The 24,842-nt window shown below is 59.1% G+C and overlaps 1 protein-coding gene and 1 pseudogene across 1 annotated transcript; both read right to left on the bottom strand.

Annotated features, from left to right (window-relative positions):
* Nucleotides 1-451: 451 nt before the first annotated feature.
* Nucleotides 452-12,239, bottom strand: LOC147413967 (uncharacterized; annotated as a pseudogene).
* An 827-nt stretch (nt 12,240-13,066) lies between these two features.
* On the bottom strand, nt 13,067-22,943 carry LOC147413966 (glutamine-rich protein 2-like). Its single transcript, XM_086476893.1, has 19 exons — nt 22,614-22,943; nt 21,473-21,577; nt 20,906-20,974; nt 20,643-20,753; nt 18,831-19,692; nt 18,606-18,700; nt 18,377-18,468; nt 18,125-18,239; nt 17,763-17,954; nt 17,370-17,495; nt 17,070-17,144; nt 16,598-16,762; nt 16,318-16,439; nt 15,237-15,293; nt 14,837-14,938; nt 14,164-14,283; nt 13,876-13,982; nt 13,645-13,743; nt 13,067-13,248 (listed from the first exon to the last, which is right to left on the bottom strand). Exons 1-19 carry the CDS (start codon nt 22,941-22,943, stop codon nt 13,067-13,069), a joined length of 3,126 nt encoding a protein of 1,041 aa, XP_086333019.1.
* Between the last annotated feature and the right edge of the window lie 1,899 nt (nt 22,944-24,842).

Genomic DNA, 24,842 nt, shown 5'->3' with positions numbered 1-24,842 from the left:
GATCTGGGGTGCCGACAGCTGCCTCCATCCTTATTTTTTCTTACCCCACCCCTCCCCTCCTTCCCTCTCCTGCCCTGCTGCAGGGATGCTGGGGAGGGGGCAAGTCATGAGAACCTTCCCCCTCTGCCCCACAGCAGCCTCCTCCACGCTGCTGCTCCTTCTCTCTAGATTTATATACATTAGATAGATTTATATACATTAGATATATTGAAAAAAAAAAATCGGGGAGAGAAAAGATCAGCTAGCAACTCTTGCAGAGGCTCTCGTGGGCCAGTGCCCTCCCTGGCACCGTGTTCCCCCCCGGTAAAAATAACAATAAAACCTAGAAAAAATGATTCCAGTGCGTTTCTCAGGGAGCCCCTGCTCCCAATGCCCTGGCTTGGACACCACCCCCCAATTCCCCCCTTCCATGCCCTTCCCCCCCCCCCAACCCAGTCTTATCTCTGGCCATTCATGGTGGCCACGGCTTTCGGGGGGGTGGGGGGGGAGGCAGCAGTCGGGGGGGCAGCGGGGGGCCAGGTGGGCTGTGGGTGGTGCAGGTGATGGTGGAGGCGGTGGGCGAGGAGGGGGGCAACCAGGCGTGTTGGTGGCTGGGAGGCCCAGAAGGGGCTGAAGCTGCCCAGGGTGGGGAGCAGGCCATGGAGGTGATGGGGCTGTTGCTGCTCTGCAGGCTCTCGGAGGTCCGCAGCTTGGAGAACATGGCCAGAGCGTCCGGGAGGTTGGGTGGCGTGGCTGGCGTGTTGCTGGGGGTGCACATCTGCGGGAGGGAAAGAAGAAGGTGGGTGTCAGACCGGTCATGGATGCTTTTGGAGTTCCTAACCTGCCTGCAGGAGCTGGACCTGTCACAGGGGATCCTGCATCCCACACCTGCGACCCCTCCCCCTCCCCCCCCCCTCCGCCCTAGGGGATGCTCGAGCCCAGGTCTGGCTGGTATTGGGGTATCAGCAGCCCCCAAGGGGCTGGGTGGCTCCCCCAAAGTTGTGGGGGCTGCATGGGGAGGGTCTCCAGCCCAGACTGGGAGGGACATTCGGACCATCCAGGGTGTAAAAAGTGCTGGGGTGAGGCAGGTTTGGGGAGGGGGCCGCTGCTCTGGTGCCAGGAGGGGAGCAGTAGGGATGGGGCTGATGCAATGGAGTCCAGCATGATGGGTGGGGAGGGTGCTGGGGTCCCACCTGACCCCACAGGACCCCCCCCTTCACCCAACCCCCTTCGCCTTCGCACCGTGTTAGGGCAGAGAGAGCGGAAGGCAGGCAGGGCCCCCCCCCGAGACACGAGGCGGCAGCCGGGCCCCACGTGGTTCCTGGTACCCAGCTAAATTTAGCACCTTCCCCCCGCCTCCTGCCCAGCTGGAGGCGGATCGGGCCCCTTTTGCAGCCAGGCTCACAAGCAGAGGAACATCCCAGTGGGGACAACAACCCCCTAGCCCAAAACAGGGTGGGCACCTGCCCTAAGGCCCCTGCCCCCTCTTTTATCTGGCAGGGAGCAGCGCTGTGCCAGGGGCTGCTCTGAGCACACGCGGGGGTGGGGGGCATCAGAAATAGCGACACTTTGTCCAGCCCCGTTCCTGGGGGGAAAAAACTGTCTTAGGGGACACTTCCCCCCATCAGAGCCATGGAGCAAAATTCCCCTGGGGTTGCATGGGGTACGTGGATGGGGAGGGGGGGGGGATGCATGGACCTGGAGGTGGTGGGTGCACGAGGGGGGACTTCACCCCTCTGGGTTAAATCCATCCCAAACCCCTGTTGCCCTCATGGAGTCGGGGCCCGGGGCACAGCTGAGCAGCGCATCCCGCCGCTGTGCTGCTCACGGGGCTGTCAAGCAACGCCAAGGGGCCGGGGCAGCATCTCCTGCCTCCAGCTTTTGCTGCCTTTAGCAACGGGGAATTGGGGAGACGCTTCTGACGAGGAGTAGCTGCTGCATCTCTCCCCTTCTGGGGCTTATCCCAGGGTTTGCCCCTGGCTGCTGCTCAGCAGCCCCAGCTGCTTCCCCAGCAAACGCCCGAATCTTTCTTATAGCTTCCTCCTCATCCTCATCCCGGCCCCCCTTAGTGATCGCCGGCATCAGAGGAGCAGCTGGATGCACCGCAGGTGCTCCCCGCTCCCCTCTGCTGCAGCCAAACCCCAGCCAGGGGGGGTCCCAGCCGGAGCTGTTGGAAGACAGGGTGCTCCCCCAACCCCTCCGGCGGCCAGCAGACCCGTGCTGGCAGCGGGAGAGATGAGCTCCCATCAATCTGCGGAGCTGCTGCACCCCAAAAATGCGCTCCCGGCCAGGCTGGCACTGAAAGGGTTCGTGGTGAGCCAGGGATGTTCCTCCCTCGCTGCACACAGGCTTTAGGAGATCTCATTTCTGAGCTCACCTCAGAGCAGTGGTAAGCCAGCTTTTGGGTTGGTTTGGTTTTTAAAGAAAATTGACTGTATAAATTTGGCAGTACCTAAAAAGATACTTGTTGCAAAAAAAAAAGAAATGCAAAAACTTCAAGTGGCTGTGTTTTGAAAAAACCAAGCAGCACCACAGCCACACGATTGAGGCTGGGCACGATGCTGGAGGGGGAAGGCAGCTCTGAGCTTCTGGGGTGGTGTTGGCCAGATTAATTTAAAAACCCCAAAACCAAACAAGAAGAATTGCCACGTAAGTATGGAGTTCCAGAGGACAAGAGCTACCTACCTACCACTGGACCTTCGGAGGAAGACCAAACCCTTTTATAAGATCGCTGCTTCCACAGAACTACATCCATCGCTTCAGGAGGACTGCAGCCAGCATCTTATTGGACTGCCACTGCCACCCTAACAGGGTGTCAGGTTGTATTTCTGACTCTGTCAGTGCAAACCAGTGTGTTGTTTGGTTTTTTTCCCTGCCTTGTGTTTTATATATATATATACTAGTAAAGAACTGTTATTCCTATTCCCCATATCTTTGCCTGAAGGCCTGTTAATTTCAAAATTATAATAATTTGGAGGGAAGGGGGTTGCACTTTCCATTTCAAGGGAGGCTCCTGCCTTCCTCCACAGACACCTGTCTTTCAAACCAAGACACTCTAATATCCGTATTAAGCCTGGGTGTTTCAACAATCTTTTTTTCACTGCTAAATCCATCCCTATAGGTGTGGGTTCTAGTTCAGAAATCAACGTATAGTTTGATTTCAGGATTTGATGAGAAACCACAGGAGCAAAGTAGCTAAAGTCACATCCTGTGATGGTGGTAAAATTAGAAATACAGAAGTTCAAGCGATTCCTGGTGTCTATTTCTACTCCTTCTACAGACACAAAACGACATGTTGCTCTTAAACAAGCACAACCTTTTCCTGAATATATGACCTCTGGTTTTGGACTGGCATTCAGGCGAATTTCAGTGTGACAGACCTTTTGGTCGGTATCCAGGCAAATGTCTTGTGCACACATGGTATTGCTTTTGCAGAGAAATCCCTGTTGCTCCCGTACAATGCAGGATTCTCAATCAACTGTTTGCCATTTGTTCTCTACCTTTCAGGCCCACGTCCTGTGTTCCAAAGGGTAAAGCAAAGTTTGACCATGATTTATTCCCAAGGCTATTATGGGATATATTACAGTCACTGATGCATTGTGGATGGTTAACACGAGGGCAGTGACTGTGTGTGTGGTGGGGTTATAGGTAAAGTTTACCACTTCCCACCAGGACTGGAGCTCTCTTTCCCTATCAGTGGCACTATCCCAAACTGTCTTCCGTATCTCTGTGGGGAAGACCCCTTCCTCTCCTTCCCTTATAATATTGCAGTTATTGATTGCATCCACAGCTGGGCCTGGATACAGCTCAGGGCCAATGAGATATTACTTTGGAGCCCTCCAATTGCATCTATAATGATATTATGATCCCTTATGTTTGTCCGTTCCCAGTCTGGTAAAACTTCTGACACCAACCAGTGGTGAGCTCCTAGAGCTAATAGGGAGGATTGTGATGGCTGTTGTAATTTGGACAGATCAGCAGTAGAGGCACCTTATTTGTTCATTATTACTTCTGAATCTGTGGTATTTAGAACCCCAAGTCCTGTCCCTAACACCCCAGCTACATCCCTTGGTATTTGCCTTTGAAAAATATCCGTTCTCCTGCGTAGCCAAGTGGTCCACCCTTCATAGGAAGGCCGTAAGAAAGGGGAACACAATGGTTGTATTTCTGAAGCATTCATTTGCATCATCAGTTCCACCCTTTTTAGAGACCACTCTGGGTTAAATCATGCTTGTTGCTGACCTGTATTTCTGATGACATATGGACCAGTCTCATAAATCTTAGATGCAAGTTTGGTTTGGGTTTGGACTGTTTGAGTGCTAGTATCAGCTGTATAGGTTGTGCAGGGCTGTACCTTGTCGTAGAAGGTACAGATCTATCTTAAATTTCAATGATAATCCTATTCCACCACGTGCCCAGACACACGTTACAAAGACAGGTTGTGTTAGAGTAAAATTATGCCAACAATCCAAGATACTGCAAGGCTTTCTATTTATTGTGTTTGTTATTATATTGTTATTATATTGGATACAGATATCTGGTTTGCCCTTTCGTAGGAAGTTCCATTAATTACTCGGCATCCTACGCTTGTGTTTTGACCCAGCATTCCCTGCAGTTGGGGCATCGTTCTCTGAAGGTCTGTGCTCCGATCATTTTCAGGGTACACTTCATTTTTATGCATAACCACGGTGGCAAGGCTTAAGCTTTTTCTATCAGAGAGCAGTCCCATATCCCCAGTATATTCACTATGAGCTTGGGTCCATGGCCACTCTGGGGTGTTACCGTTCGACCCTTGGCTTACAAGAACTACAAATACAATAATTTTCCTGACTAAATCTTGGCAGGCCAAGTTACTAAACACTTCTGGGTGCAAGATACTCATTTCGCTTGGCGAAGCTTTAGTTTCAGTTCATCCTCACCCTGTGTTACTTTCCAGGGAGTTTTAGGAGCATTCTTCACTCGGGAGTGGTGAATCCAGGCGCTTTGTTCCCTGATCTGGATTGCCGTGAAAGAGGTGAGAAGCACTTGGTATGTTCCTTCCCCCTGTGGCTCCAAAGTTTTCTCTGTAAGAGACTTAACACACACATAGTCTCCAGGTTGTATGTTAGGCACTGGCCCTTCCAAACCCCTGCATCAGGTTCCAAACACCTGTTTTTCAGTTTTACGGAGCTGTTTCCCTAATGCCACCATATAGGAAGTCATCAATTCTTCACCAATTTGTGAAGAGGTTCCCTTTTGTACCCCATAGGGTCGCCCATATAGGATTTCAAACGGGCTTAGCCCTTCTTTAGCTCGGGGTCTAGTTCGTATCCGTAGCATTGCTAGGGGTAGAGATTGTGGCCAGGCCCAATTGGTTTCTTGTCCTAATTTAACAATCTGTTGTTTAATCAGGTGATTCATTTTCTCCACCTGGCCACTGGATTGTGGATCCCTAGATGGTGGCTTATTTGTTGCACAACTTTGGAGATGAAGTGCGGCCCTCTATCTGAGGACATCGCCGCTGGGACTCCAAACCTGGAGATGATTTCTTGTAGCAACACCTTGCTCACCTCTCGAGCTTTAGCTGTTCTGCGTGGGAAGGCTTCTGGCCAGCCTGAAAAGGTATCAGTTAGCACAAGCAAGTATTTATACCCCCCTTTTCTAGGAAGTTCCGAGAAATCAATTTGCCAGTGTTGTCCCGGGCAATTTCCTTTCCCAATTTGACCCATTTCTGGTTTGGGGACAATTTTTGGATTAGTCTGGAGGCAAAGGTCACATTGCTGAGTCACTTGTCTGACAGTGATGTATAAATTTCGAGCTGTCACATGTCTGAGAAGGTATTTGTATAATGCCTCCGTCCCCCAGCGTCCCTTCTTGTGTTCCTCCCAGACCAATGGCCAAACCATATAAGAGGGGACTATGAGTTTCCCATGTGATGTTACAGCCCACCCGTCCTCATTGGATGTTCCTTCCAAACCTGTGATTAATTTTCGATCCTCCTTAGTGTATTCTGGCTTACCTTCTCGGGTTATCTGTGCGTCTGGGACTAGTGCTCCCTCTACCTTTACCGTTTCTTTAGCTGCCTGTTTTGCGCCTCTGTCCGCCAGCTCGTTTCCTCTTCCCAATTCGGTGCTCACTTTCTGGTGTGCCCTAATGTACATAATCGCCACCTTTTCAGGAAGTTGGACTGCATTCAAAGTCTTAAAATTTCCTTTGTGTGCTTGATAGCCTTTCCTTGGGAGTTCAACAGTCCTCGCTCCTTCCAAATTGCTCCATGGCCATGTACCACTCCAAAGGCGTACTGAGAATCAGTCCAAATATTCACAGCCTTTCCTTCGGCCCTCTCCAGGGCCTGAGCGAGGGCTATGATCTCGGCCTTTTGTGCTCAAGTGTCAGCCGGTAGTGGTCCAGAGTCTATTACCTTTTCGGTAGTGGTGACGGCGTACCCGGAATGTCCTTTTCCACCCAGAACATAGCTGCTCCCATCTGTGAACCAGTGCTCTACCCGATCCATGGGGGTATCCTTTAGGTCCAGTGCGGCTAGAGTACGTGGCCTCAATCATCTCGAGGCAGTCGTGGTCCACTGGTTCTCCAGTCTTCCCACTAAGAAATGAAGCTGGGTGGACAACGTTAGTGGTCACAATCTCAACATCGTCCTGCTCAACCTTGATAGCTTGATATTTCAAGAACCTCTGTGGGGAGACCCAATGTCTCCCTTTTGCTTCAAGAATTCTTTAACATCACCCCCTTTTATCTCATAATATTCTTTTGCCAAATCCCCTGCAGTTTTTATAGCCAACTCTTTTTCTGTTTCGGTTAAGCAGTCCAATCACAGTTACATGTCATTCCAATCAGGGCTGTACTGTTTTGTTATAAACTGGAGATTTTGAGTAGCGCCTACTGGGTCACTGCGCTATTTTCGGGCGGCATCTTTGCATTCCTTCGGATCGTTACAAGAGAATGGTATTTTGACTCTTACTGTTTCTCCATCCGGTCCGACTGCGTCCCGGAGAGGAGCTTGGAGAACTGTTTCTGTTATCTGCCTTCCCCGGGTTCGTGGGGGTACTAATCCGCAGGCTCTTTGCCACTCAGGATTGTCCCGGAGAACAAAGAACATATCAGCGTATGTTACTTCATCCCATTTCCCTTCTCTCCTCAGAAACAGCATTAACTGCCAGAGTGTCTTACAGTCTAATGTGCCACCTTCCTTAGGCCGTTTTGCCCCATCTTCCAGCTTATAAAGCGGCCACCATTGATTGCAAGACTTCCTTAACTACTTCTTATTTTCTGTGCCCCCTTGTCCTGCTCTATCTTTCCAATGCATCAGAACACATCCTAAAGGGGATTTTTCATAAGGTTTTCTCTTTCCTCCCCCCATCTTTCGTTTTTCAAACCTGAACACTTCGCTTATCTTTTCCTTCCTTCACCACACAACTCTACTTTCCACGTACCAACTTTACTACTTATCAGTATCCACGTATTACACAGACGTATCAAGGACGGGCACGGCACTCCTTATTCAAGGCAATAATTACATGGCAATTCTTCTTGTTTGGTTTTGGGGTTTTTAAATTAATCTGGCCAACACCACCCCAGAAGCTCAGAGCTGCCTTCCCCCTCCAGCATCGTGCCCAGCCTCAATCGTGTGGCTGTGGTGCTGCTTGGTTTTTTCAAAACACAGCCACTTGAAGTTTTTGCATTTCTTTTTTTTTTGCAACAAGTATCTTTTTAGGTACTGCCAAATTTATACAGTCAATTTTCTTTAAAAACCAAACCAACCCAAAAGCTGGCTTACCACTGCTCTGAGGTGAGCTCAGAAATGAGATCTCCTAAAGCCTGTGTGCAGCGAGGGAGGAACATCCCTGGCTCACCACGAACCCTTTCAGTGCCAGCCTGGCCGGGAGCGCATTTTTGGGGTGCAGCGGCTCCGCAGATTGATGGGAGCTCATCTGTCCCGCTGCCAGCACGGGTCTGCCGGCCGCCGGAGGGGTTGGGGGAGCACCCTGTCTTCCAACAGCTCCGGCTGGGACCCCCCCTGGCTGGGGTTTGGCTGCAGCAGAGGGGAGCGGGGAGCACCTGCGGTGCATCCAGCTGCTCCTCTGATGCCGGCGATCGCTAAGGGGGGCCGGGATGAGGATGAGGAGGAACCTATAAGAAAGATTCGGGCGTTTGCTGGGGAAGCAGCTGGGGCTGCTGAGCAGCAGCCAGGGGCAAACCCTGGGATAAGCCCCAGAAGGGGGGAGATGCAGCAGCTACTCCTCGTCAGAAGCGTCTCCCCAATTCCCCGTTGCTAAAGGCAGCAAAAGCTGGAGGCAGGAGCTGCTACCCCGGCCCCTCGGCGCTGCTTGACAGCCCCGTGAGCAGCACAGCGGCGGGATGCGCTGCTCAGCTGTGCCCCGGGCCCCGACTCCATGAGGGCAACAGGGATTTGGGATGGATTTAACCCAGAGGGGTGAAGTCCCCCCTCGTGCACCCACCACCTCCAGGTCCATGCATCCCCCCCCCCTCCCCATCAACATACCCCGTGCAACCCCAGGGGAATTTTGCTCCATGGCTCTGATGGGGGGAAGTGCCCCCTAAGACAGGTTTTTCCCCCCAGGGATGGGGCTGGACAAAGCGTCGCTATTTCTGATGCCCCCCACCCCCGCGTGTGCTCAGAGCAGCCCCTGGCACAGCGCTGCTCCCTGCCAGATAAAAGAGGGGGCAGGGGCCTTAGGGCAGGTGCCCACCCTGTTTTGGGCTAGGGGGTTGTTGTCCCCACTGGGATGTTCCTCTGCTGGTGAGCCTGGCTGCAAAAGGGGCCCGATCCGCTTCCAGCTGGGCAGGAGGCGGGGGGAAGGTGCTAAATTTAGCTGGGTACCAGGAACCACGTGGGGCCCGGCTGCCGCCTCGTGTCTCGGGGGGGGGCCCTGCCTGCCTTCCGCTCTCTCTGCCCTAACACGGTGCGAAGGCGAAGGGGGTTGGGTGAAGGGGGGGGTCCTGTGGGGTCAGGTGGGACCCCAGCACCCTCCCCACCCATCATGCTGGACTCCATTGCATCAGCCCCATCCCTGCTGCTCCCCTCCTGGCACCAGAGCAGCGGCCCCCTCCCCAAACCTGCCTCACCCCAGCGCTTTTTGCAGCCTGGATGGTCCGAATGTCCTTCCCAGCCTGGGCTGGAGACCCTCCCCATGCAGCCCCCACAACTTTGGGGGAGCCACCCAGCCCCTTGGGGGCTGCTGATACCCCAATACCAGCCGGACCTGGGCTCGAGCATCCCCTAGGGCGGAGGGGGGGGGGGGGGGGAGGGGTCGCAGGTGTGGGATGCAGGATCCCCTGTGACAGGTCCAGCTCCTACAGGCAGGTTAGGAACTCCAAAAGCATCCATGACCGGTCTGACACCCACCTTCTTCTTTCCCTCCCGCAGATGTGCACCCCCAGCAACACGCCAGCCACGCCACCCAACCTCCCGGACGCTCTGGCCATGTTCTCCAAGCTGCGGACCTCCGAGAGCCTGCAGAGCAGCAACAGCCCCATCACCTCCATGGCCTGCTCCCCACCCTGGGCAGCTTCAGCCCCTTCTGGGCCTCCCAGCCACCAACACGCCTGGTTGCCCCCCTTCTCGCCCACCGCCTCCACCATCACCTGCACCACCCACAGCCCACCTGGCCCCCCGCTGCCCCCCCGACTGCTGCCCCCCCCCCCCCCCCCCCCGCCCCGAAAGCCGTGGCCACCATGAATGGCCAGCGATAAGACTGGGTTGGGGGGGGGGGAAGGGCATGGAAGGGGGGAATTGGGGGGTGGTGTCCAAGCCAGGGCATTGGGAGCAGGGGCTCCCTGAGAAACGCACTGGAATCATTTTTTCTAGGTTTTATCGTTATTTTTACCGGGGGGGAACATGGTGCCAGGGAGGGCACTGGCCCACGAGAGCCTCTGCAAGAGTTGCTAGCTGATCTTTTCTCTCCCCGATTTTTTTTTTCAATATATCTAATGTATATAAATCTATCTAATGTATATAAATCTAGAGAGAAGGAGCAGCAGCGTGGAGGAGGCTGCTGTGGGGCAGAGGGGGAAGGTTCTCATGACTTGCCCCCTCCCCAGCATCCCTGCAGCAGGGCAGGAGAGGGAAGGAGGGGTGGGGTAAGAAAAAATAAGGATGGAGGCAGCTGTCGGCACCCCAGATCACGGCCATGGGGGCATAGAGCTCCTGGGTGCCCCCACCCCCCCACCCCTGACTTTGGATTTCCCGGACACTTGTTGCAGCACCCAGAGCAAACGCGCCTCTCTGGCTTCCAAAATTCAGCCCAGCTTCTTGCACAGACCCGCCCCCCGCGCCCCAGGATGCCCCCCCCGCAACCCCGTCCTTCTTCAGCACCCCCAGGGCCCAAGGGGATTTACCCCCCCGCCCTATCCCTGCAACCGTGGTTCATGGCCCTTCCCCAGGGAGAGGGGAGCTTGGGGGTTTGTTACTTTTCAAATCAATCTTGCTTATAAAAAAAAAAAAAAGGAAAAAACAGGTTGAAGTTTTTTTATTAATTTAAAAAAAAATTAAAAACCAAACAATAAACCAAAACCAAAAATCACTTTTTTAACACCAGCTGTCTCTGTCTTTTCTCTTTGCTGGATGTCCCTGGCAGGGCACTGAGAATGGGAGTGAACCCACCCCAGGAACCTGCAGCAAGTGCCCCTTGCTGCCTGCACTCGCCACTGCTGCTGTCCCCGGGGTGGGGGGGGGAGGCAGAGGGAAGGGGAGACCCCAGAGCTGGGGGGGGTGCCATGCTGGCATAGCAAGGACCCCCATGTGCTGGGGTGCAGCCAAAACCCCATCCTGCACCCTTGCAAAATATTGTGGCTTGCAAAACCCCCGCAACAGCCAGTCGTCGTCACCCCGCCTTGGTGCCATCACCCACTTGTGTGATGAGTCCCCCTCCAGGCCTCAGCCCTGTAGGGCCACCCAGTCCCACCTGCGATTCTCGGGGGCTGCCAGGCTTTTAGGCAAACCCTGTGCTGGGGGTGGTGCCTTCTGAATGCCCCCCACTGCAGATGGGACACCAGCCCAAGGATGTGGGGGCTCGCCAGCCCCCGACTCCCCCCTCCTGCCCCATGGGACAGGCAGAGCCTCAGCACTGCTCAACCCTGGGCCCCAACCTCCCAAGCCGCTCGCTGTGCCACCAGCCTTCCAATGACTCCAGACAACACTCCAGTCCCTCGTTTGGTGCTTAAATGGCCAAACTAAATTAAAATTGAATAAAGAACCCAGCCCCCACTGCCACACAGCTCACACAACACGCAACTGGGGTAAACACACACCCCCAAAATGGGAATGCAGCAGCTCTGGAGCTGCCAGTAAGGGCCAGGGGGCTCAAGGCACAGCAGTAAAGCATCCTCAGAGTTGGGGAGATTCTCCCCCAAAACAGCACACCCTCCAAGGAAAAAAGGAAGAAAAACCCCACCCAGCTGGGACTACTCACCCTCTCCAGCAGCGCAGGCAGGACCCAAGGAGGGATGTGGGACTGGGTGCTCATGTTTATAGGGGCAGCGGGGGGTTGTACGGTGCAGCTGAGACCCAGCAACAGCAAAAGGGGCAGTGGGTGGGAGAGGGGCTGAGCTGGGGTGGGGGGGGTGGTGGCGGCAGCGGTGGCGGTAGCGGTGACAGCGGCGGTGGGGAGCACCAAAGGGGTCAGCCCCAGCTGGGCCATATCCTGCAGATACAATTAGTCCTGGGGGTGTTTTTAAGCCCATCAACACCTGACCACACCGTGGGGTGCAGAGTGGTCCTTTGCTGGCTCTATTCTGGTGCCAACTGGTTTGCTCTGTGTATTCCCAGTTATCTCACTGGAGGTGGCTTAGGGGGGGACACCAGATCCTACTGGATCCACCTGGGCACCCCCAAAGCAGGTTTTTAACGCCCATTTTTTTTTCTGGAAAGCATCCCTGGGAGGTGGCTGCCTGGGACTGCAGCAGGGTGGGCAGGGATGGGGTCTCACAGCTGCTACTGGAGGGGGTGTGTGTGTGTAAGTTTTGGGGGCTCCCCCTCTGAATTTGGGGAGAAGATCTACCAGGAGAGCAGGATTTTCATGGGGAAGCCCCCAGGGACACAGCACAGAGAGTGGGGGTGTGGGGGGGGGGGGGTGGGGTGTGCGCGCGTGCGTGTGCGTGTGCATGTGAAGGGATGCTCCCCGGATGCCTGCGTCCCCCCAGGCTGCCTCTGGGGTTCCCCTCAGGGTTTCTCACCCTCCTGCTCACCCAAGAAGTCCCACCAGCTTTGTCCCATCCCTGCCCCCGGCCACGTGTCGTTGCATGCCTGCCTGGGGGAGCCAGGGCTGTCCCCACGTGCATGGCCACACTTCCCCGCACTGCTTCCAGGGGGTTTCTTGCCTGGTACCTCTCCACTCCTGACACAAATTGGGCTAGGTCTCAGCACGCAGCGGGGTTTTCTCTCACGGAATGGGTGGCAGAAAGGGGCTGGGGAAAAGCAGCCCCAAGCCATGGGGGTGGCATAAAGGAAAGGAGGGGATGTGTCCCCCCAGGGTTGGGGGCAAAGAAGGGGTTCTGGTGCTTTGCTCTGGAGGTGGGAAGCACCAGCTGCCCCTGAACTGGGCGGCAGCGGGGTCGGTGCCTTCATTTTCCCATCAATGGCAGCGTTGGAAGAGGGACAAGGGGGTGAGAAAGGGGATTTCTCCACTAGGAGATAAGGAAACGAGCTCGGTGAAGCTCATCCCTTGGGATAAGCGACAGCAAACTTGGGGGCTTGGGGTGGGATTTGCTTCTGGCCTTAAGCCTTGTCCTGCCACCACCCTTCCCACTGAGGTCCCCATGTTACACCTCCTTCAGCAGCAGCATCAACCTCCTGCTCCCCCAGACTCTCTTTGGGGCCACCAACTCCCCTGGCAGGGGCCGTCGGGGCTCGTGGAGGCCAGGGGGTGTCAGGGGGAGCACGGCAACGCGGGGCCAGCACAGACCCTGGGAGGGGGTTGGACAGGGGGTGGCTTCAGCTCCTCCGCTGACATGTGGCCGCAGGACCAGGGATGCTGCTGACCCTTCCTTGTGCATGATGGGAAGATCCCCACCCAGGGCCACCCCATTGAGGCCATGCAGGCGCTTGGCTGCCCATCACCCTTTATTAGCGTTAGCTGGAGCCACTCGCTCGCCTGCTCGGTGGCGGGGGTGGTGGGTGTTCGGCCAGGGACCCCCAGTCCCACCGGGCTGCTGGGGCGCTGGATCCATCCTGGTGGGGCCGAAGGAACTTCAACGCCTGGGAGAGGTGGCTATGGGACGAGGCTGGCCTGTGCTGCAGCGGGATGGCGGTGCCTGGGGGCGAGGGGCAGGGGTTAGCCCCCCTGCAGCCCACGGGGCAGGCACCGGCTGCAGGCAGCTCTGCCAGCCCAGGACGGAGCAGGCAATAGGGGCACCTGCCTGGCCAGAGACACCCAGAAATGGGGTCCTGGCCCCCACCCTGAAGCAGACACTGGCCAGGACCAAGCCCCCCATGGCCCCCCACCTCACTCCACCTCCAAGGTGGGGACTGCTTGCCCCATCCTCCAGTCCTCCCCCTCCATCCTGCCTCTCCCCATCCTACCCCAGACCCCCATTCCACCCTTCCCGGCCGCAGGTGATGTCCCCTGATGGCCCCCACCCACCAGGAGACAGCAGGGTGCCCTGTTCCCCCCCTCCCCCGGTGCCCTGAGAGGGACATAGCCGTCTGGCTGAGTGAGGACCCAGCGCTCTGGGGCTGTGAGAGCAGGAGGCCAGTGTCCTGGATGTCCCACTGCCTTGGGGACAGTGTGGGCTTTTCCCTCAGGAAGCCTGGCAGGAGAGACCAGAGGGAGCTGGGGTAGGGGGAGCCAGGGGGAACAGGGGTGGGGGAAAACCTGGCACCCCACGGGTGCCTTGCCCGCCTGGCTGTTCCCTTCACACCCAGCGGATCCCCGGCCTTACCGTCCTTACCCACAAGCACAGGCACCTGCTCGTCCCTCCGGCCCCTGTAGATGCGGCCGTCCTGACCCAATAGCTCCATCTCGGTGTGCTGGGAAGGAGAGAGAGGGCTGGCTGAAACACCGGACCGAATTCAGCATCCCCACGCAACCCTCCCACACCCAGCTCTCCCCGGGTAAACTGAGGCACAGATTCCCTCCGGACACTCAGCATCACCCTCCCAGCCTTGGTCGCTCCTGCCGTATCCCTACCTTTGACGTCCCTACCTTGCGGGAGAGCACGGTTGGGGACTGGAGCAGCCGTCGGGTGCTGGGCTGGTTGCGAGGGCCCCGCTGCAGCTGTTCGCCGACGGTGTGCCGGCCCCCGCAGGACCGTGGCACGCTGGGGTACCTGCACTCGGCTGCCCGCTCCCTGTGGGACAGGGCACGGGGATGCTCAGCACCCAGCACTGTGGCACCCCGTGCTTCACCCTGCTACACTGAGGAGGGGGCCAGGGGGCTGCTCCCCAGTGAGGTCCCTCCCGGCTCCCCCCACAACTGTGCTGGATCTGCTCTTTCCCCACAGCCCCGGCGAGCTGGTCATGGCCAGGGCAGGTCCCTGCACCCCACACCCAGGACACCAGGAGGCAGGAGCTGGGCTGTCCCAGCTGCAGCGCCTAATTTCAGTGACCTGTTTCACAGGAGGCACCTGAATCCCCATTGAGCCTGAGGTCAGGCTGAGACCAGACACAACTTGTGACATGTGGCTTCGGCACCATTGAGACCGAGACCTGGGCTAGACGGGGCAGCGCAGAGCGGGCTGTAAAACCCCACAGACCTGGGGCAAGCACAGCCCCGTAGCATATCTGCTCCCCTGCCCAGGCCCCCCTGAACCCCTCCGCCCCCACCCGAGGAAGAGCTCTCCCTCCCCGGGGCAGGGTGCCCCTGCACCCCAGGGGCCAGGGATGGGTCCCCGCGTTCCCTACCTGTACCCGCGCTGCTGTGTTTGCTCCTGCTCAAGGACGGTGTGGGGGCGCCCGGCATGGCGGGACGGCAGCGGCTGCATGGCCGGGAGGGCCACGACGCTCCTGGGAAGGGCAGGAGCCGCAGGTGGGTGACAGGGGACAAATGACCCACCCCAGCTCGGGGCTATGCCCCAAAACCCACGGGCTTTTACCCCACAGCATTCCCCCTGCCTGCTGCCCCCCGAGGAGGTGTCCCCGTCCCTCCGCTGATGGGCAGTGCTGCAGAGGGGCTGGGCAGGCTCAGACCCCCCCAGGCAGCCACCCCCCCGTGCCTGGCACAGCAGGGCACTGCCAGCACCCATGTCCTCCCCATCCCACCCATGCAGCCCCCCCCAGTGCACCCGTGCTTGGTGCTACTCACTGGCCAGGCATCAGCATGCTGAGGGGCCGGTCGCAGGACAAGCAGTGGAAATGGGCCCTGAATGGGGAGAAAAGGGCAGGGTGAGCTGCTGGGGGGCACACAGACCGGCCCGCATGCAGGCAGGTGGCTTGCAGGCAGCAGCAAGGTGCTGGGCACTTCGCTGTGGCGAGTTACAGCATTTGCAGGGGGGAACCATGGGGTTTCGAGCCTGCTTTATCCCCCACCATCCCAGTAATAGCCCAGCCTGCTGGCTGGTTATAAACTAAAGAGGGTACGATGGGGGAGAGTGGTTGTTCATGGGCTCCCACCTAGGAGAAACCTCCACCTCCTATTAGGCACCAGAGAATCCGCAGAGGGGAGCACCCAAAAACCACCACTGCCATGGGAACTAATCCCAAGGACACCCACAGCACCCCAGTTCCATGGGAACTGGGGGTGATGGGAAAGACAAAATGGGGGTTTTCCTGTACCTCTTGCTGGAGTGGGATGCTCCCAGCCTGGGAGCAGCTGCCAGACCTGAGGGATGCAGGATTCCCACGGTTTTTTAGGACGAGCTTCATCACAACTGCCCCAAGGACTGGGACACGCTCGCCTTGGCCCCGCTGGCACCTCCAAAACTTGGCAGGTGCCTGTGGCTGCCCAGGGTGGGCGAGGAGGCGAGGTGAAGGGCCCAGGTGCCCAGGCCTGCCGTCCGAACCAGCCCTCGCCTCGCTTTCATCGCTTCGTCAGCGCTAATTACCCCCCTGCACCTTGCCAGGAGGGCAGGTCATAACCCAGCTCCGCAGCGCTGAGCGTCGCACCCCTGCCCGGGGGGACGAGCCGCTGTTCCCTGCCCTTGCTCCAGGAAGCCTTTGCACCCACACCCCAGTTTCGGTTCAGGAGGGCTCCCTCTTGCAGGTGCCCCCTCCTAGGCAGGAACCTGCTACTGGGAGGAGAAGGCATAGCTCCTTTGCCAGCATCCCCACGGTTCGCTGGCTACACTGGGCAGATACTGGGGGGCCACTCAGACACTGGCTGTGATAGCCAGAGGGAAGGGGGCGAGTGCTGTCCCCAAAGCCGTCCCCGTCCCCATCGCACTCACTTCTTAATCCCAGCCGCGCTGTCAGCGTCCGGCGGTTTCAGCTTCTCCTTGAGCTGCTCCAGGATCCCCTTCCAGTGCTCCTCCAGCTGCTGCCGGAAAGGCCCCAGCTCCAGGCGGTCCAGCTGCGGACGGACGCACACCCTCAGCTGACTGCCCCGGGCTGGGACATCATGGTCCCCAGGGAAAAGCCAGGAGGGGGGGACCCGCAGAGGGATGCTGCCTTGGGCTGCCAAGCCCCCAAAGTGCCAACTTCACACCGCTGGGACGAGCCACCCCTCACCTTCGAGTCCATCTCCTCACTCAGCTGCCTCTGGGCCTGCTGCCAGCCCTGCTCCTGGCACGTCATCCGGCTCAGCATCTCCTGGATCGCCTCATTCAGCCGCTCCATGCTTGCCTCAAACTGGGTGCGACTGACTTTGCTGGCCAGGGCGGATTTGTCTGCTTTCTAGCAACACGGCAAGGCGGGAGAGGGGTAAGGAAAGGCTGGAGGTACAATGGGCAGGGCCAGCTTGTGTTGGGAGGAGAGGGAGAAGCGGCTACGTGGCCTGCTTGCCTCATCACCCCTGTGAGGCTGGTCCCACCAGCCGAAGGGACCTGGAGGGAGACAGAGGGACCTGACAAGGGACCCACAGCTGGTCTGGAAATCCTCCCTCCCCCTGGCTGGTTCTGCCACCGAGCCCCAGGGAACAAGGGGTGTTTGTCACCCTGCTTGGGACCCCCTTGGCTGGCGCCAGAGCCCCTCGGGGCCATACCACATCAATTGCCAGCAGCAGGTCCTCCTTGTCCGCTTTCTCCTTCTTCAGCCTCTCCAGGGACTGGAACAGAGCCTTCCAACACAGAAAGCAGCCCATGGCACCACAGCAGGGTCGGAGCCTCCCAGGCAGATGAGCACTCCCTGCTCTGCCACCCGCCGCCCAAAAAACCTCCAGGAAAGGTACTTTGAACCTCCACGGGGCTGCGAGCAGGTTGGCAGGGGGACAACTCCCTTGTGGTCCCCAGCCTGGGGTCTGCCCGGAGGATGTTGTGACCCTACGGGAGTTTCAGCCACCTACCTCGATATCTATCTGCTTCTGGTGTTGGTCATCCAGGAGGTTCCCCGTGACAGACCTGAGCTTCTCGTAGTCCCCTTGCACCTTCACGAGGGTGGCCTCAATGTGCTTCAGCAGCAACTCGTCCTGCTTCAGGGAGGAAGACGACAAGGTGGTGCCATGCAAGGAAGGGCTGGCTGCCCAGTGGGACAGACCCAGGGTACTCGGCCAGTGGCCCCAGGCTCTCAGTGCCAACAGGACATTTGCATCAAGGTTTTCATTTCCTTGCATGCTGCTGACGCGTACAAGCCAACGTGGGGGGCAGCGAGGGGCTGCCCCATGTTACAGCGAAGTATGACAAGCCAGGGGTGGTCCTGGCAACCCCCTCCCAAGCCCCCCATGCTGGCATCTCCCTACCTGGCTCCTCCCCGGCAGCTGCCTCACCACCTTGCCCACGGGCTGCTGCGACATGAAGGAGTCCACCACCTCCTGGAGCTTCTCGTAGCGCTGGAGGAGCTGTCCCACCTGCATGCTGATGTCCGTGCTGCAGGTGGGGCACGCTGCCTGCTCCTGCCCCGCACTCTCCACCATCACCCTCAGCTTGTCCAGCTGCAGGAAGGGGAGAAGGAATCGGCTCTGAGATGGGACGGATGCAGCCAACCAGCCTTGGTGACGCTGAGGCTCGATGGCCCCAGCCAGCCAGGGGATGTGACCAGGACCTTTGACACGACCACCCCACCGAGCTGGCGGGCGGTGGGAGCGCTTCCCCTGGACCCCACCTGCTCCTGCAGCTGGTTGGCCGTCTTGGTCACCAGCTGCTCCAGCATGGCTTTGGACATCTCCTGCTGCTCTCCCAGATCCTTCAGCTCCTGCTTTACCTCCTGCAGCGTGGACCTGGCCAACGAGGCAGGGACACAGGCAGGCTTAGCCTCCACGAGGCTGCTTGGGGGGTGTCCGTCGCCCCCCAGACTGGAATGTGGGGGGCTCCCTTGCAACCCCATGGGGTAGGAAACCCTCTCCCATTCTTTTACCCCAGTTGCTGGATGATCTGGCCAATGCCATCCGCTTGCTGGTCGGCTCCAACTACCCCCAGCTTCCCAAGGGCATCCTCCAGCTGCCTGATCTGGGAACCGCAGTAGTGGCAGAGTTAGGGCATGGCTCCCCCCTGTCGTCCCAGCATGGGAGCCCTTCACCTGCCCCGTCCCTACCCAAGCCCCCCTGGCATCCCTGCAGCCCCCTCGGGGTCTGCCACTGGCTCACCTTCCCCTTCTGGTCCTGCAGATCGCTGGCCAGGCCTTGCAGGGAGGACACCCAGTCCCGGAGGTTGGCCAGGACACTGGTGATGCTCTCCTGGTCTAGAAAGACATGGTCCAAGGGTCAGCGAGGGGGTATCACCCTCGGGGCCAGGCTCTGGGGGTGAGGAGCCCCTGACCCAGGGTGTCCCCATGAAAATCATCCCCCTACCAGCCCCGCCAGGGCTCTCACCTCCCTCCAGGAAGAGCAGACGCAGCTTCTCAAGCTCAGCATGCTCTGGCTTGCTGGCTTCTAGCTGGGCCACCTGCTCCTTCAGGGCAGTGTAGAGATGGCTGAGCTGCCCGATCTGGCGGAGAGCCTCCACCGTCTCTGCGTAGCGCTCGGAGGCGCTGCTGGATCCCGAGGACCCCCAGGGCACCGCCAGCTCTTGAGAAGGGGATGTGGCCCTGGGAGCGGCGTCCAGGGCGATCTCCTGGGCTGTCAGCGAGAGGGTGCCCACTGCTGGGTGGCCTGCCAGGGCAAGTTGTGCGCTGGGCAAAGCCTTGCCTCCCTCCTTGGGGCTTGTGGCATCCATCTGCATCTCCTGAGCACCGTGGGTGGCTTCAGCAGGGACTGTCTCAGTAGCAGGATGGCTGGGCTCCAGGCTGGGGGGGCTTGATCGAACCCCTCTTCCTCCTCCTTGGGTCCCTGGAGGTACTGGCTGTGTCCCCGGGATGGTGGTCTGGCTGCTGGGGGTCCCTGGCTCCATCCCTGGGACGGTGGTCTGGGTGCCAGGGGATCCTGGCTGCATCCCTGGAGTGGTGGTCTTGGTGCCAGGGGACCCTGGCTGTGTTCTTAGGGCGGTGCTGCTGGCATCAGAAGTCTTTGTCTGATCTGAAGGAGCGCCTGCCCACGTCTCAGGGGTCTTGGGTGCTCTCTGCATCCCTGCTTGCATCCTGAGGGAGCCAGGTTGCATCCCTGGAGTCCCCTTGCTGGTCCCTGGTGCAGGCTGTGTCCCAGGTCCCTTTAATGCCGACGTTGATCTTGGCCTACGTGGGGTGCCTGCATCTGAAGTGGGGGCCTCAGCAGGGGCAGACTGGCCCCCACTGCCCTCCTGGGAAGAGGAGGCAAAGGGGAGCAGGTTTACAGACAGAAGTGCAGCAGCAAGGGCAGACCCAGGGCCCACCCACCCTGTGCCCAGCCCCTGTCCCCACATCCCCCGGCTCATGAAGCCAAACTCAAGTACCCGACAAGAGCCCAAAGGCAAAGCCTGCCCACCCTGTGGAGACCCCCCCAAACTCCTGCAGCCACGGCCTCCTGGTCCCTCCCCAGCCCCCTTAGCCCTTTGGTCGCCTTCGTGCCTGCGGAGTCGTTTCAGCAGCCGATCCAGAGGATCAGCCAACACCCTACTGACGCCACCTAACACAACAGCATTTTTTCCTCTAGCGACGGGATTCAGTACCCCAGACCTGCTGGACCAGACCCACTTCCCAGCCCAACGGGCTGCACCCAAGTTTCAGGAGCAGCAGCCCCAGGCAGGATTTGGAAACCGGCTCACGATCCAAAATGCTGGGGTTTGCCCCAAAATGTCCCTCTGCTGTCCCTTGCTCCCACCTACCAGCCCCAGAGAGACCAGCACAGCAGGGAGCCGTGGTCTTGCCCAACACTGAGCGAGGACACGGGGCTGTGTGGTCACCCCAAGGATTTCAGGAGGGGCTGTTGTGGGCCGTCAATGGCATAAACAATGGAGGAGGTCCGTCTGTCTGGCCAGCCGAGGAGCTGCCCTGGCTCGGCCTGTGCCAGGTCCTGCCTCCCAGTGGGACGTGCAGGGCAGAGAAGTGCTGAGCAAACCTCCGCAGAGGCCCCAGGTTGTGCAGCAGCTGGTGGCACCGGGGGCTGGGGTCCCACTTGGTCCCTCTCCTGCAGCCAGGATCCCCCAGCACTCACCGTTGGCAGACCTTGGCCTCTTTCTCCTTCTCCTCCTCCTCCTCCTTCTCTTCCTCCTTCTCTTCCTCCTCCTACTTCACCTTCTCTTTCTTCTTCAGCTTCTCCTCCTCCTCCTTCTTCACCTCCTGCTTTGCTGCCCACCAGGCAATCCTCCAGCACCTCCCAGCGCACCATGTCGCTCACCTCCTCTGGGGTGGGGTAGAGGCTCAGCCTTTCCTTCAGCTTTTTCTGGGGAATGAGGTGATCAAGGGGTCAGCCCTGGCCACGGAGCCAGGCAGGACGGGACCCACAGGAGCGCTGACCCCCCACCACCTCTGCCCAGCACCGTGCCCAGTCACAGAGGGACTGGGTGCACTGGTCCCCTGGGGACGCAGCTGTACCACATCACTGTCCAACGCAGTCTGGTCATGGAGGCCTGGCAGCTGTCCAGCAGCATCCTGGAGGTTCTCCTGGAGAGGGGTGAGGAGAAGGATGGCAATCGGGACACAGGAGCAGGGTTTAAAAGAAGCATCCACAAATTAACTGGGGCACAAGACAGAGGGAGGCTGGGCAGGGCTGTGGCTGTATTACACGGGTAGAACTTTATCTCCCCTCCTTCCCAGCACCTCTGTCACTTTCTCTACGACTGTGTAGTTAACGAGTGCCTGAACGTCGCTTTGGTTGTCAGACGCAGGTACCTCTACCACCAGCCTGACCTGCAGGCAGCGGTGCCCGTTTCTGCCCTTCCCAGGCAGCCCTGGCAAGCGGAGGATGGGGGGCTCCAGGTGGGGTGGGCTGAGCTCCCCTGCTCCCCCCTCAGGACAGCCTTCCCACTTGTCCCTCCTGGTGCCCTGCCCGCCAGCTGACACCCAGGGCCATGAGGCAGGGGCAGCGGGGTGACCCGGAGAGGGGCAGGGAGGGGGACAAAGGGCCCAGCTCCCTCCCAGGGGGCTTCGGCGGCAGCTTACCAAGCCAAGCGCCTTCTGGATCGTCCGGATGTCCTCTCCCATGCGGGACTGCGCCGCCTTCATCCCACTGATCTCCTTGAGGAGATCCTGGGAGAGCGCCGTGGCCTAGGAGAGGGGGGCAGCGGGGGTGAGACCCAGAGGAGGGTCCCTGGGGACCAGAAGCTTCACCCCTGCTGTGGTCTGTACAGAGCTGAGGGGCAGCGCAGGGCCCTGCGGGCAGCACTGACCATTCTTCACATCTTCAAGAGCCAAGAAGGGGCAGCGCCTCCCCAGACACCCCCAGCCCTGCCCTGGGGAGCCTATCGCACAACCCTAATCAGCAGGTACGGGTCCAGCCCTGCCTGCCTGTGCCAGGCTCCGTGCAAGACCGCTGAAGCCAATCCAAAGAGCAAAGAGCCACTGCCACCCTCTCCACCACAGCCTGGCCCAGGAGGGCAGCAGTAACCGCTGCTAACGAAGTGGGGAGCCATCAAGCAGGGGCCTGCCCTGAGCAGGGTGAACGCTCTCTGCTCAGCCATCCGGGGAAACCCTCCCTGCTGCCTTCTCCCTGTGCCAGCCCTGGCAGGATCCGGCCCTGCAGCGCTGAGAGTGGCTCTTTCCTTGAACCTGAGCTTATTTCTTCCCATTGGGGATGCCCAAGTGAAGCACGGCCACGAGCAGCTCAGTGTAGTGCAGGATGAGGCCCCTCTCCAGTCCCCGCTGGTGCTGGGTTTAGCCCTCGGGTGAGTCAAGGGGATTTGTGGTGAGAGATGAGACCCGTGAGGTGCTCATGGAGCCTCTCAGCTGCCTGGGGAGCTGACGCCGTACCCAGCCGTAGGGCAGGAGTAGGGAAGGGAGGGATGGAGAGGGTGGTGGGGACGGACCTCGAGAGGTGCTGAGCCTCTCTGGGCAGCGGAGACAAGGGCTCCAGGGGCTGTATCGGACCCACCACAACTTGCTGATGGCAACGTGAGGAGCGGCATTTCAACCTCAGCTCTTCCTCCCCAAAACTCCATCCCTTCCCCATAGTGAAGCCCCATGTGCTGCCAAGAGCTTGGGCTTAAACCAGACCTTGGTCTAAGGGAAGCACAACAGCAGTGCAAACCCCAGAGGAGGGAGCGTCTCATTAGGGAGCACCCAGGGGACTGGGAAGAGCCTCTACCTTGGAGATGCCGCTCACGTTCGCTTGGATAGTCTCCTTCCTCTGCCCCACTTCGGCAGCCATGGAGGCGAACTCAGGGCTGCTTGCCGTCCCCTGCAGTGGGTCCTTCCCAGGGGAAGGACCTCCGCCCTGTCCCCCTTCTTTGGGGTGTGCCTTGGCGGGTTGGTCCCCCTCCAGGAGGTCCCCCTGCTCCTGTGCGGGCAGGTCCTGCAGGCCCAGGTGCCAGAGCACGGCCTGCAGCAGGCTGTACAGCGCCGTGAAGTTGACGGCCCCGATCTCGGGTGTCCCGATGGCGATGTCCAGCAGCTGGGACAGGCTGAGCGGGGCCATCGCTGCTGCCCTGCCCGAAAACACAGAGCCCGACCTGGGGAGGCCGGGAGCTTTTTTGCCTGGAGTCCTGGGAGGACAGGAGGCATGGGCAGCCGCCAGCCCTCCTCCTCCTCACAGAAAGCAACCAAACCCCATCCAACTGCTGCCAGGGTGCCCCCCACCGAGGGCAGCGCTTTGGGGGGGATGAAGTGTCCCCTTCCCCACCACCCTGGCCACCTCCAACTCCCCCAGCCAGCTCTCCCCACCCCGGCGCCCCAGCCCCGCTCTCTCAACCCTCCAGCCCCCCCCTCCCAGCCCGACCCCCCATCCCGCACCCTCAGCCCGGCTCGTTGTGGCCCTGCACCTGCACCCAGCGGCCTTTTTCTGCACCCTCAGCCCGCCCTTGCCCTTTCCTCACTGGCCGCCACCCGCCGCTCCTCGCCACCCATTGGCCGAGCCAGCTGCCCACCTGCCCATGTTTACAGGTGGGCTAGTGCAGCGTGTCCCGTTGCCAAGCGACGTCCCGCTCCCGCGCTCCAGGCGCGGCCGATGCGCCCCGCCGCCTTCTCCGCTTGAGCCCCCACAACGCAGCTGATGACGTCACTGCTTGGAAACAGGTTACTGCAAAGGGCCGCGTCCCGTGCAGAGAGTCGACACCTGCCGGACGGCCGGGCCAGGCCGGGCCGAACGCCTCCAGGAGGAGCCCAGGCCCGGCTGAGACACCGCCATGTGGCGGCTGTACCCAACAGCCCGGCAGGCTTTACCCCTCCCTCAGGTGGGAACAGTGGAAGGCAGCTGCTGCCCGCATCAACACATGCATCTCCAGCACCACGCACCCAAGCAAAGAGCCGTGGAAGAAGGGAATAAGAAATGCAGGTGAAGGTGTGCCTCCAGCCAACCCGGGGAGGAATTCGAACGGTGGGGAAAATCTTTAAACCGGGGAGATTGCTTACAAAAATAACCAACAAGAACTTCTTCTTCCTTAATAAACCTCCAGGTCCGACTGTCACGCAGTTGGAGCACTGACATCTCCTTCAGCGAGGCGTTCAAAGATGATTTCCAAGAAGGGTTGAGGGCGGGCAAGCAGGAAGCTGAACAGACACTTGTGCTCTTTTCGAAGAGACGAGATACCCGTTTTCAGGCATTCAAAACAAAGCATGCAGCTCTGCTCTGTGTATTTGCCTTTGCCAAGCTGGGATGACTGAATTCAAAGAGGGAATAGGAAGATTGAGAGATGGGAACAAGGTGTGCTGAAGCAAGCAGCTAACCCTCGCAGGAGGGATCCCAAGCCCTAACTCCAGTCCCTGGCAGAGTCGCAGGCTCAGGAGCTCTCAGGCTACACCCAGGGACTGGGGAAGCTTTCCAGACAGCCCTCAGGACGGGCGGGAAAAGCTGCAAGACCTCAAATCACCCAGGGCCACACCAGCACAGTGCTACAGTAACAGCAAAGGGAGGGTGGTGGGGCAGGAGGGAAAATGCGGGGGTTTGATGCCGGTGGGATGGCAACCTGGTCCAGGCTGGGTCAGGTCGGGCAGATGCTGTGTTCTAGCCTACACCGGCCCCAACCCACCATCTGCCCGTGGCTTCGAGGGCCCAGTGAACACAGGGTGCCAGTTTGCTAAAGCAGGTAGGGAGTTGGAGACGTGAACGTCTCCTGGCCTCAGTTTGACCAATGCTTTTAGCTTCCGGCCAGGGTAAGGTTTGAAGCGAAGCCCAAGGATAACTGGGGCTGTGGTCCCAGTACGACCAAGGTGACACCAGCACAACCCTCTGCTCGCTGGTGCCGCAGATCCACTGTTTCTACCCCAACACAGCCCAGCAAAAGCAAGCCTGAATGGGGCACCAGTGCTCAACAGTCCTGACCTTGCTCCGGGCAGGTCTGACGAGCGCTTTGAGGGGGAGGGGAGAGCAGTGCTGCTC

The sequence above is a fragment of the Leptosomus discolor genome, chromosome 22 (genome assembly GCF_034619465.1).
Source record: "Leptosomus discolor isolate bLepDis1 chromosome 22, bLepDis1.hap2, whole genome shotgun sequence".
In the NCBI taxonomy this organism is placed as follows: Eukaryota; Metazoa; Chordata; class Aves; order Leptosomiformes; family Leptosomidae; genus Leptosomus; species Leptosomus discolor.
Note: the sequence above shows the minus strand (reverse complement) of the source record. Positions and strands in the feature narration are given on the sequence as shown.

Bases quoted from the DNA above. Each gene is read 5' to 3' on its own strand.
- LOC147413966 (XM_086476893.1), bottom strand. From the start codon at position 22,943: ATGGCCCCGCTCAGCCTGTCCCAGCTGCTGGACATCGCCATCGGGACA. The intron at 20,754-20,905 runs GTACAGCTGCGT...CTCATTCCCCAG, and splicing joins CTGCGTTGGACAGTGATGTG to AAAAAGCTGAAGGAAAGGCT. The intron at 18,240-18,376 runs GTAAAAGAATGG...CTCGTTGGCCAG, and splicing joins CAGATCATCCAGCAACTGGG to GTCCACGCTGCAGGAGGTAA.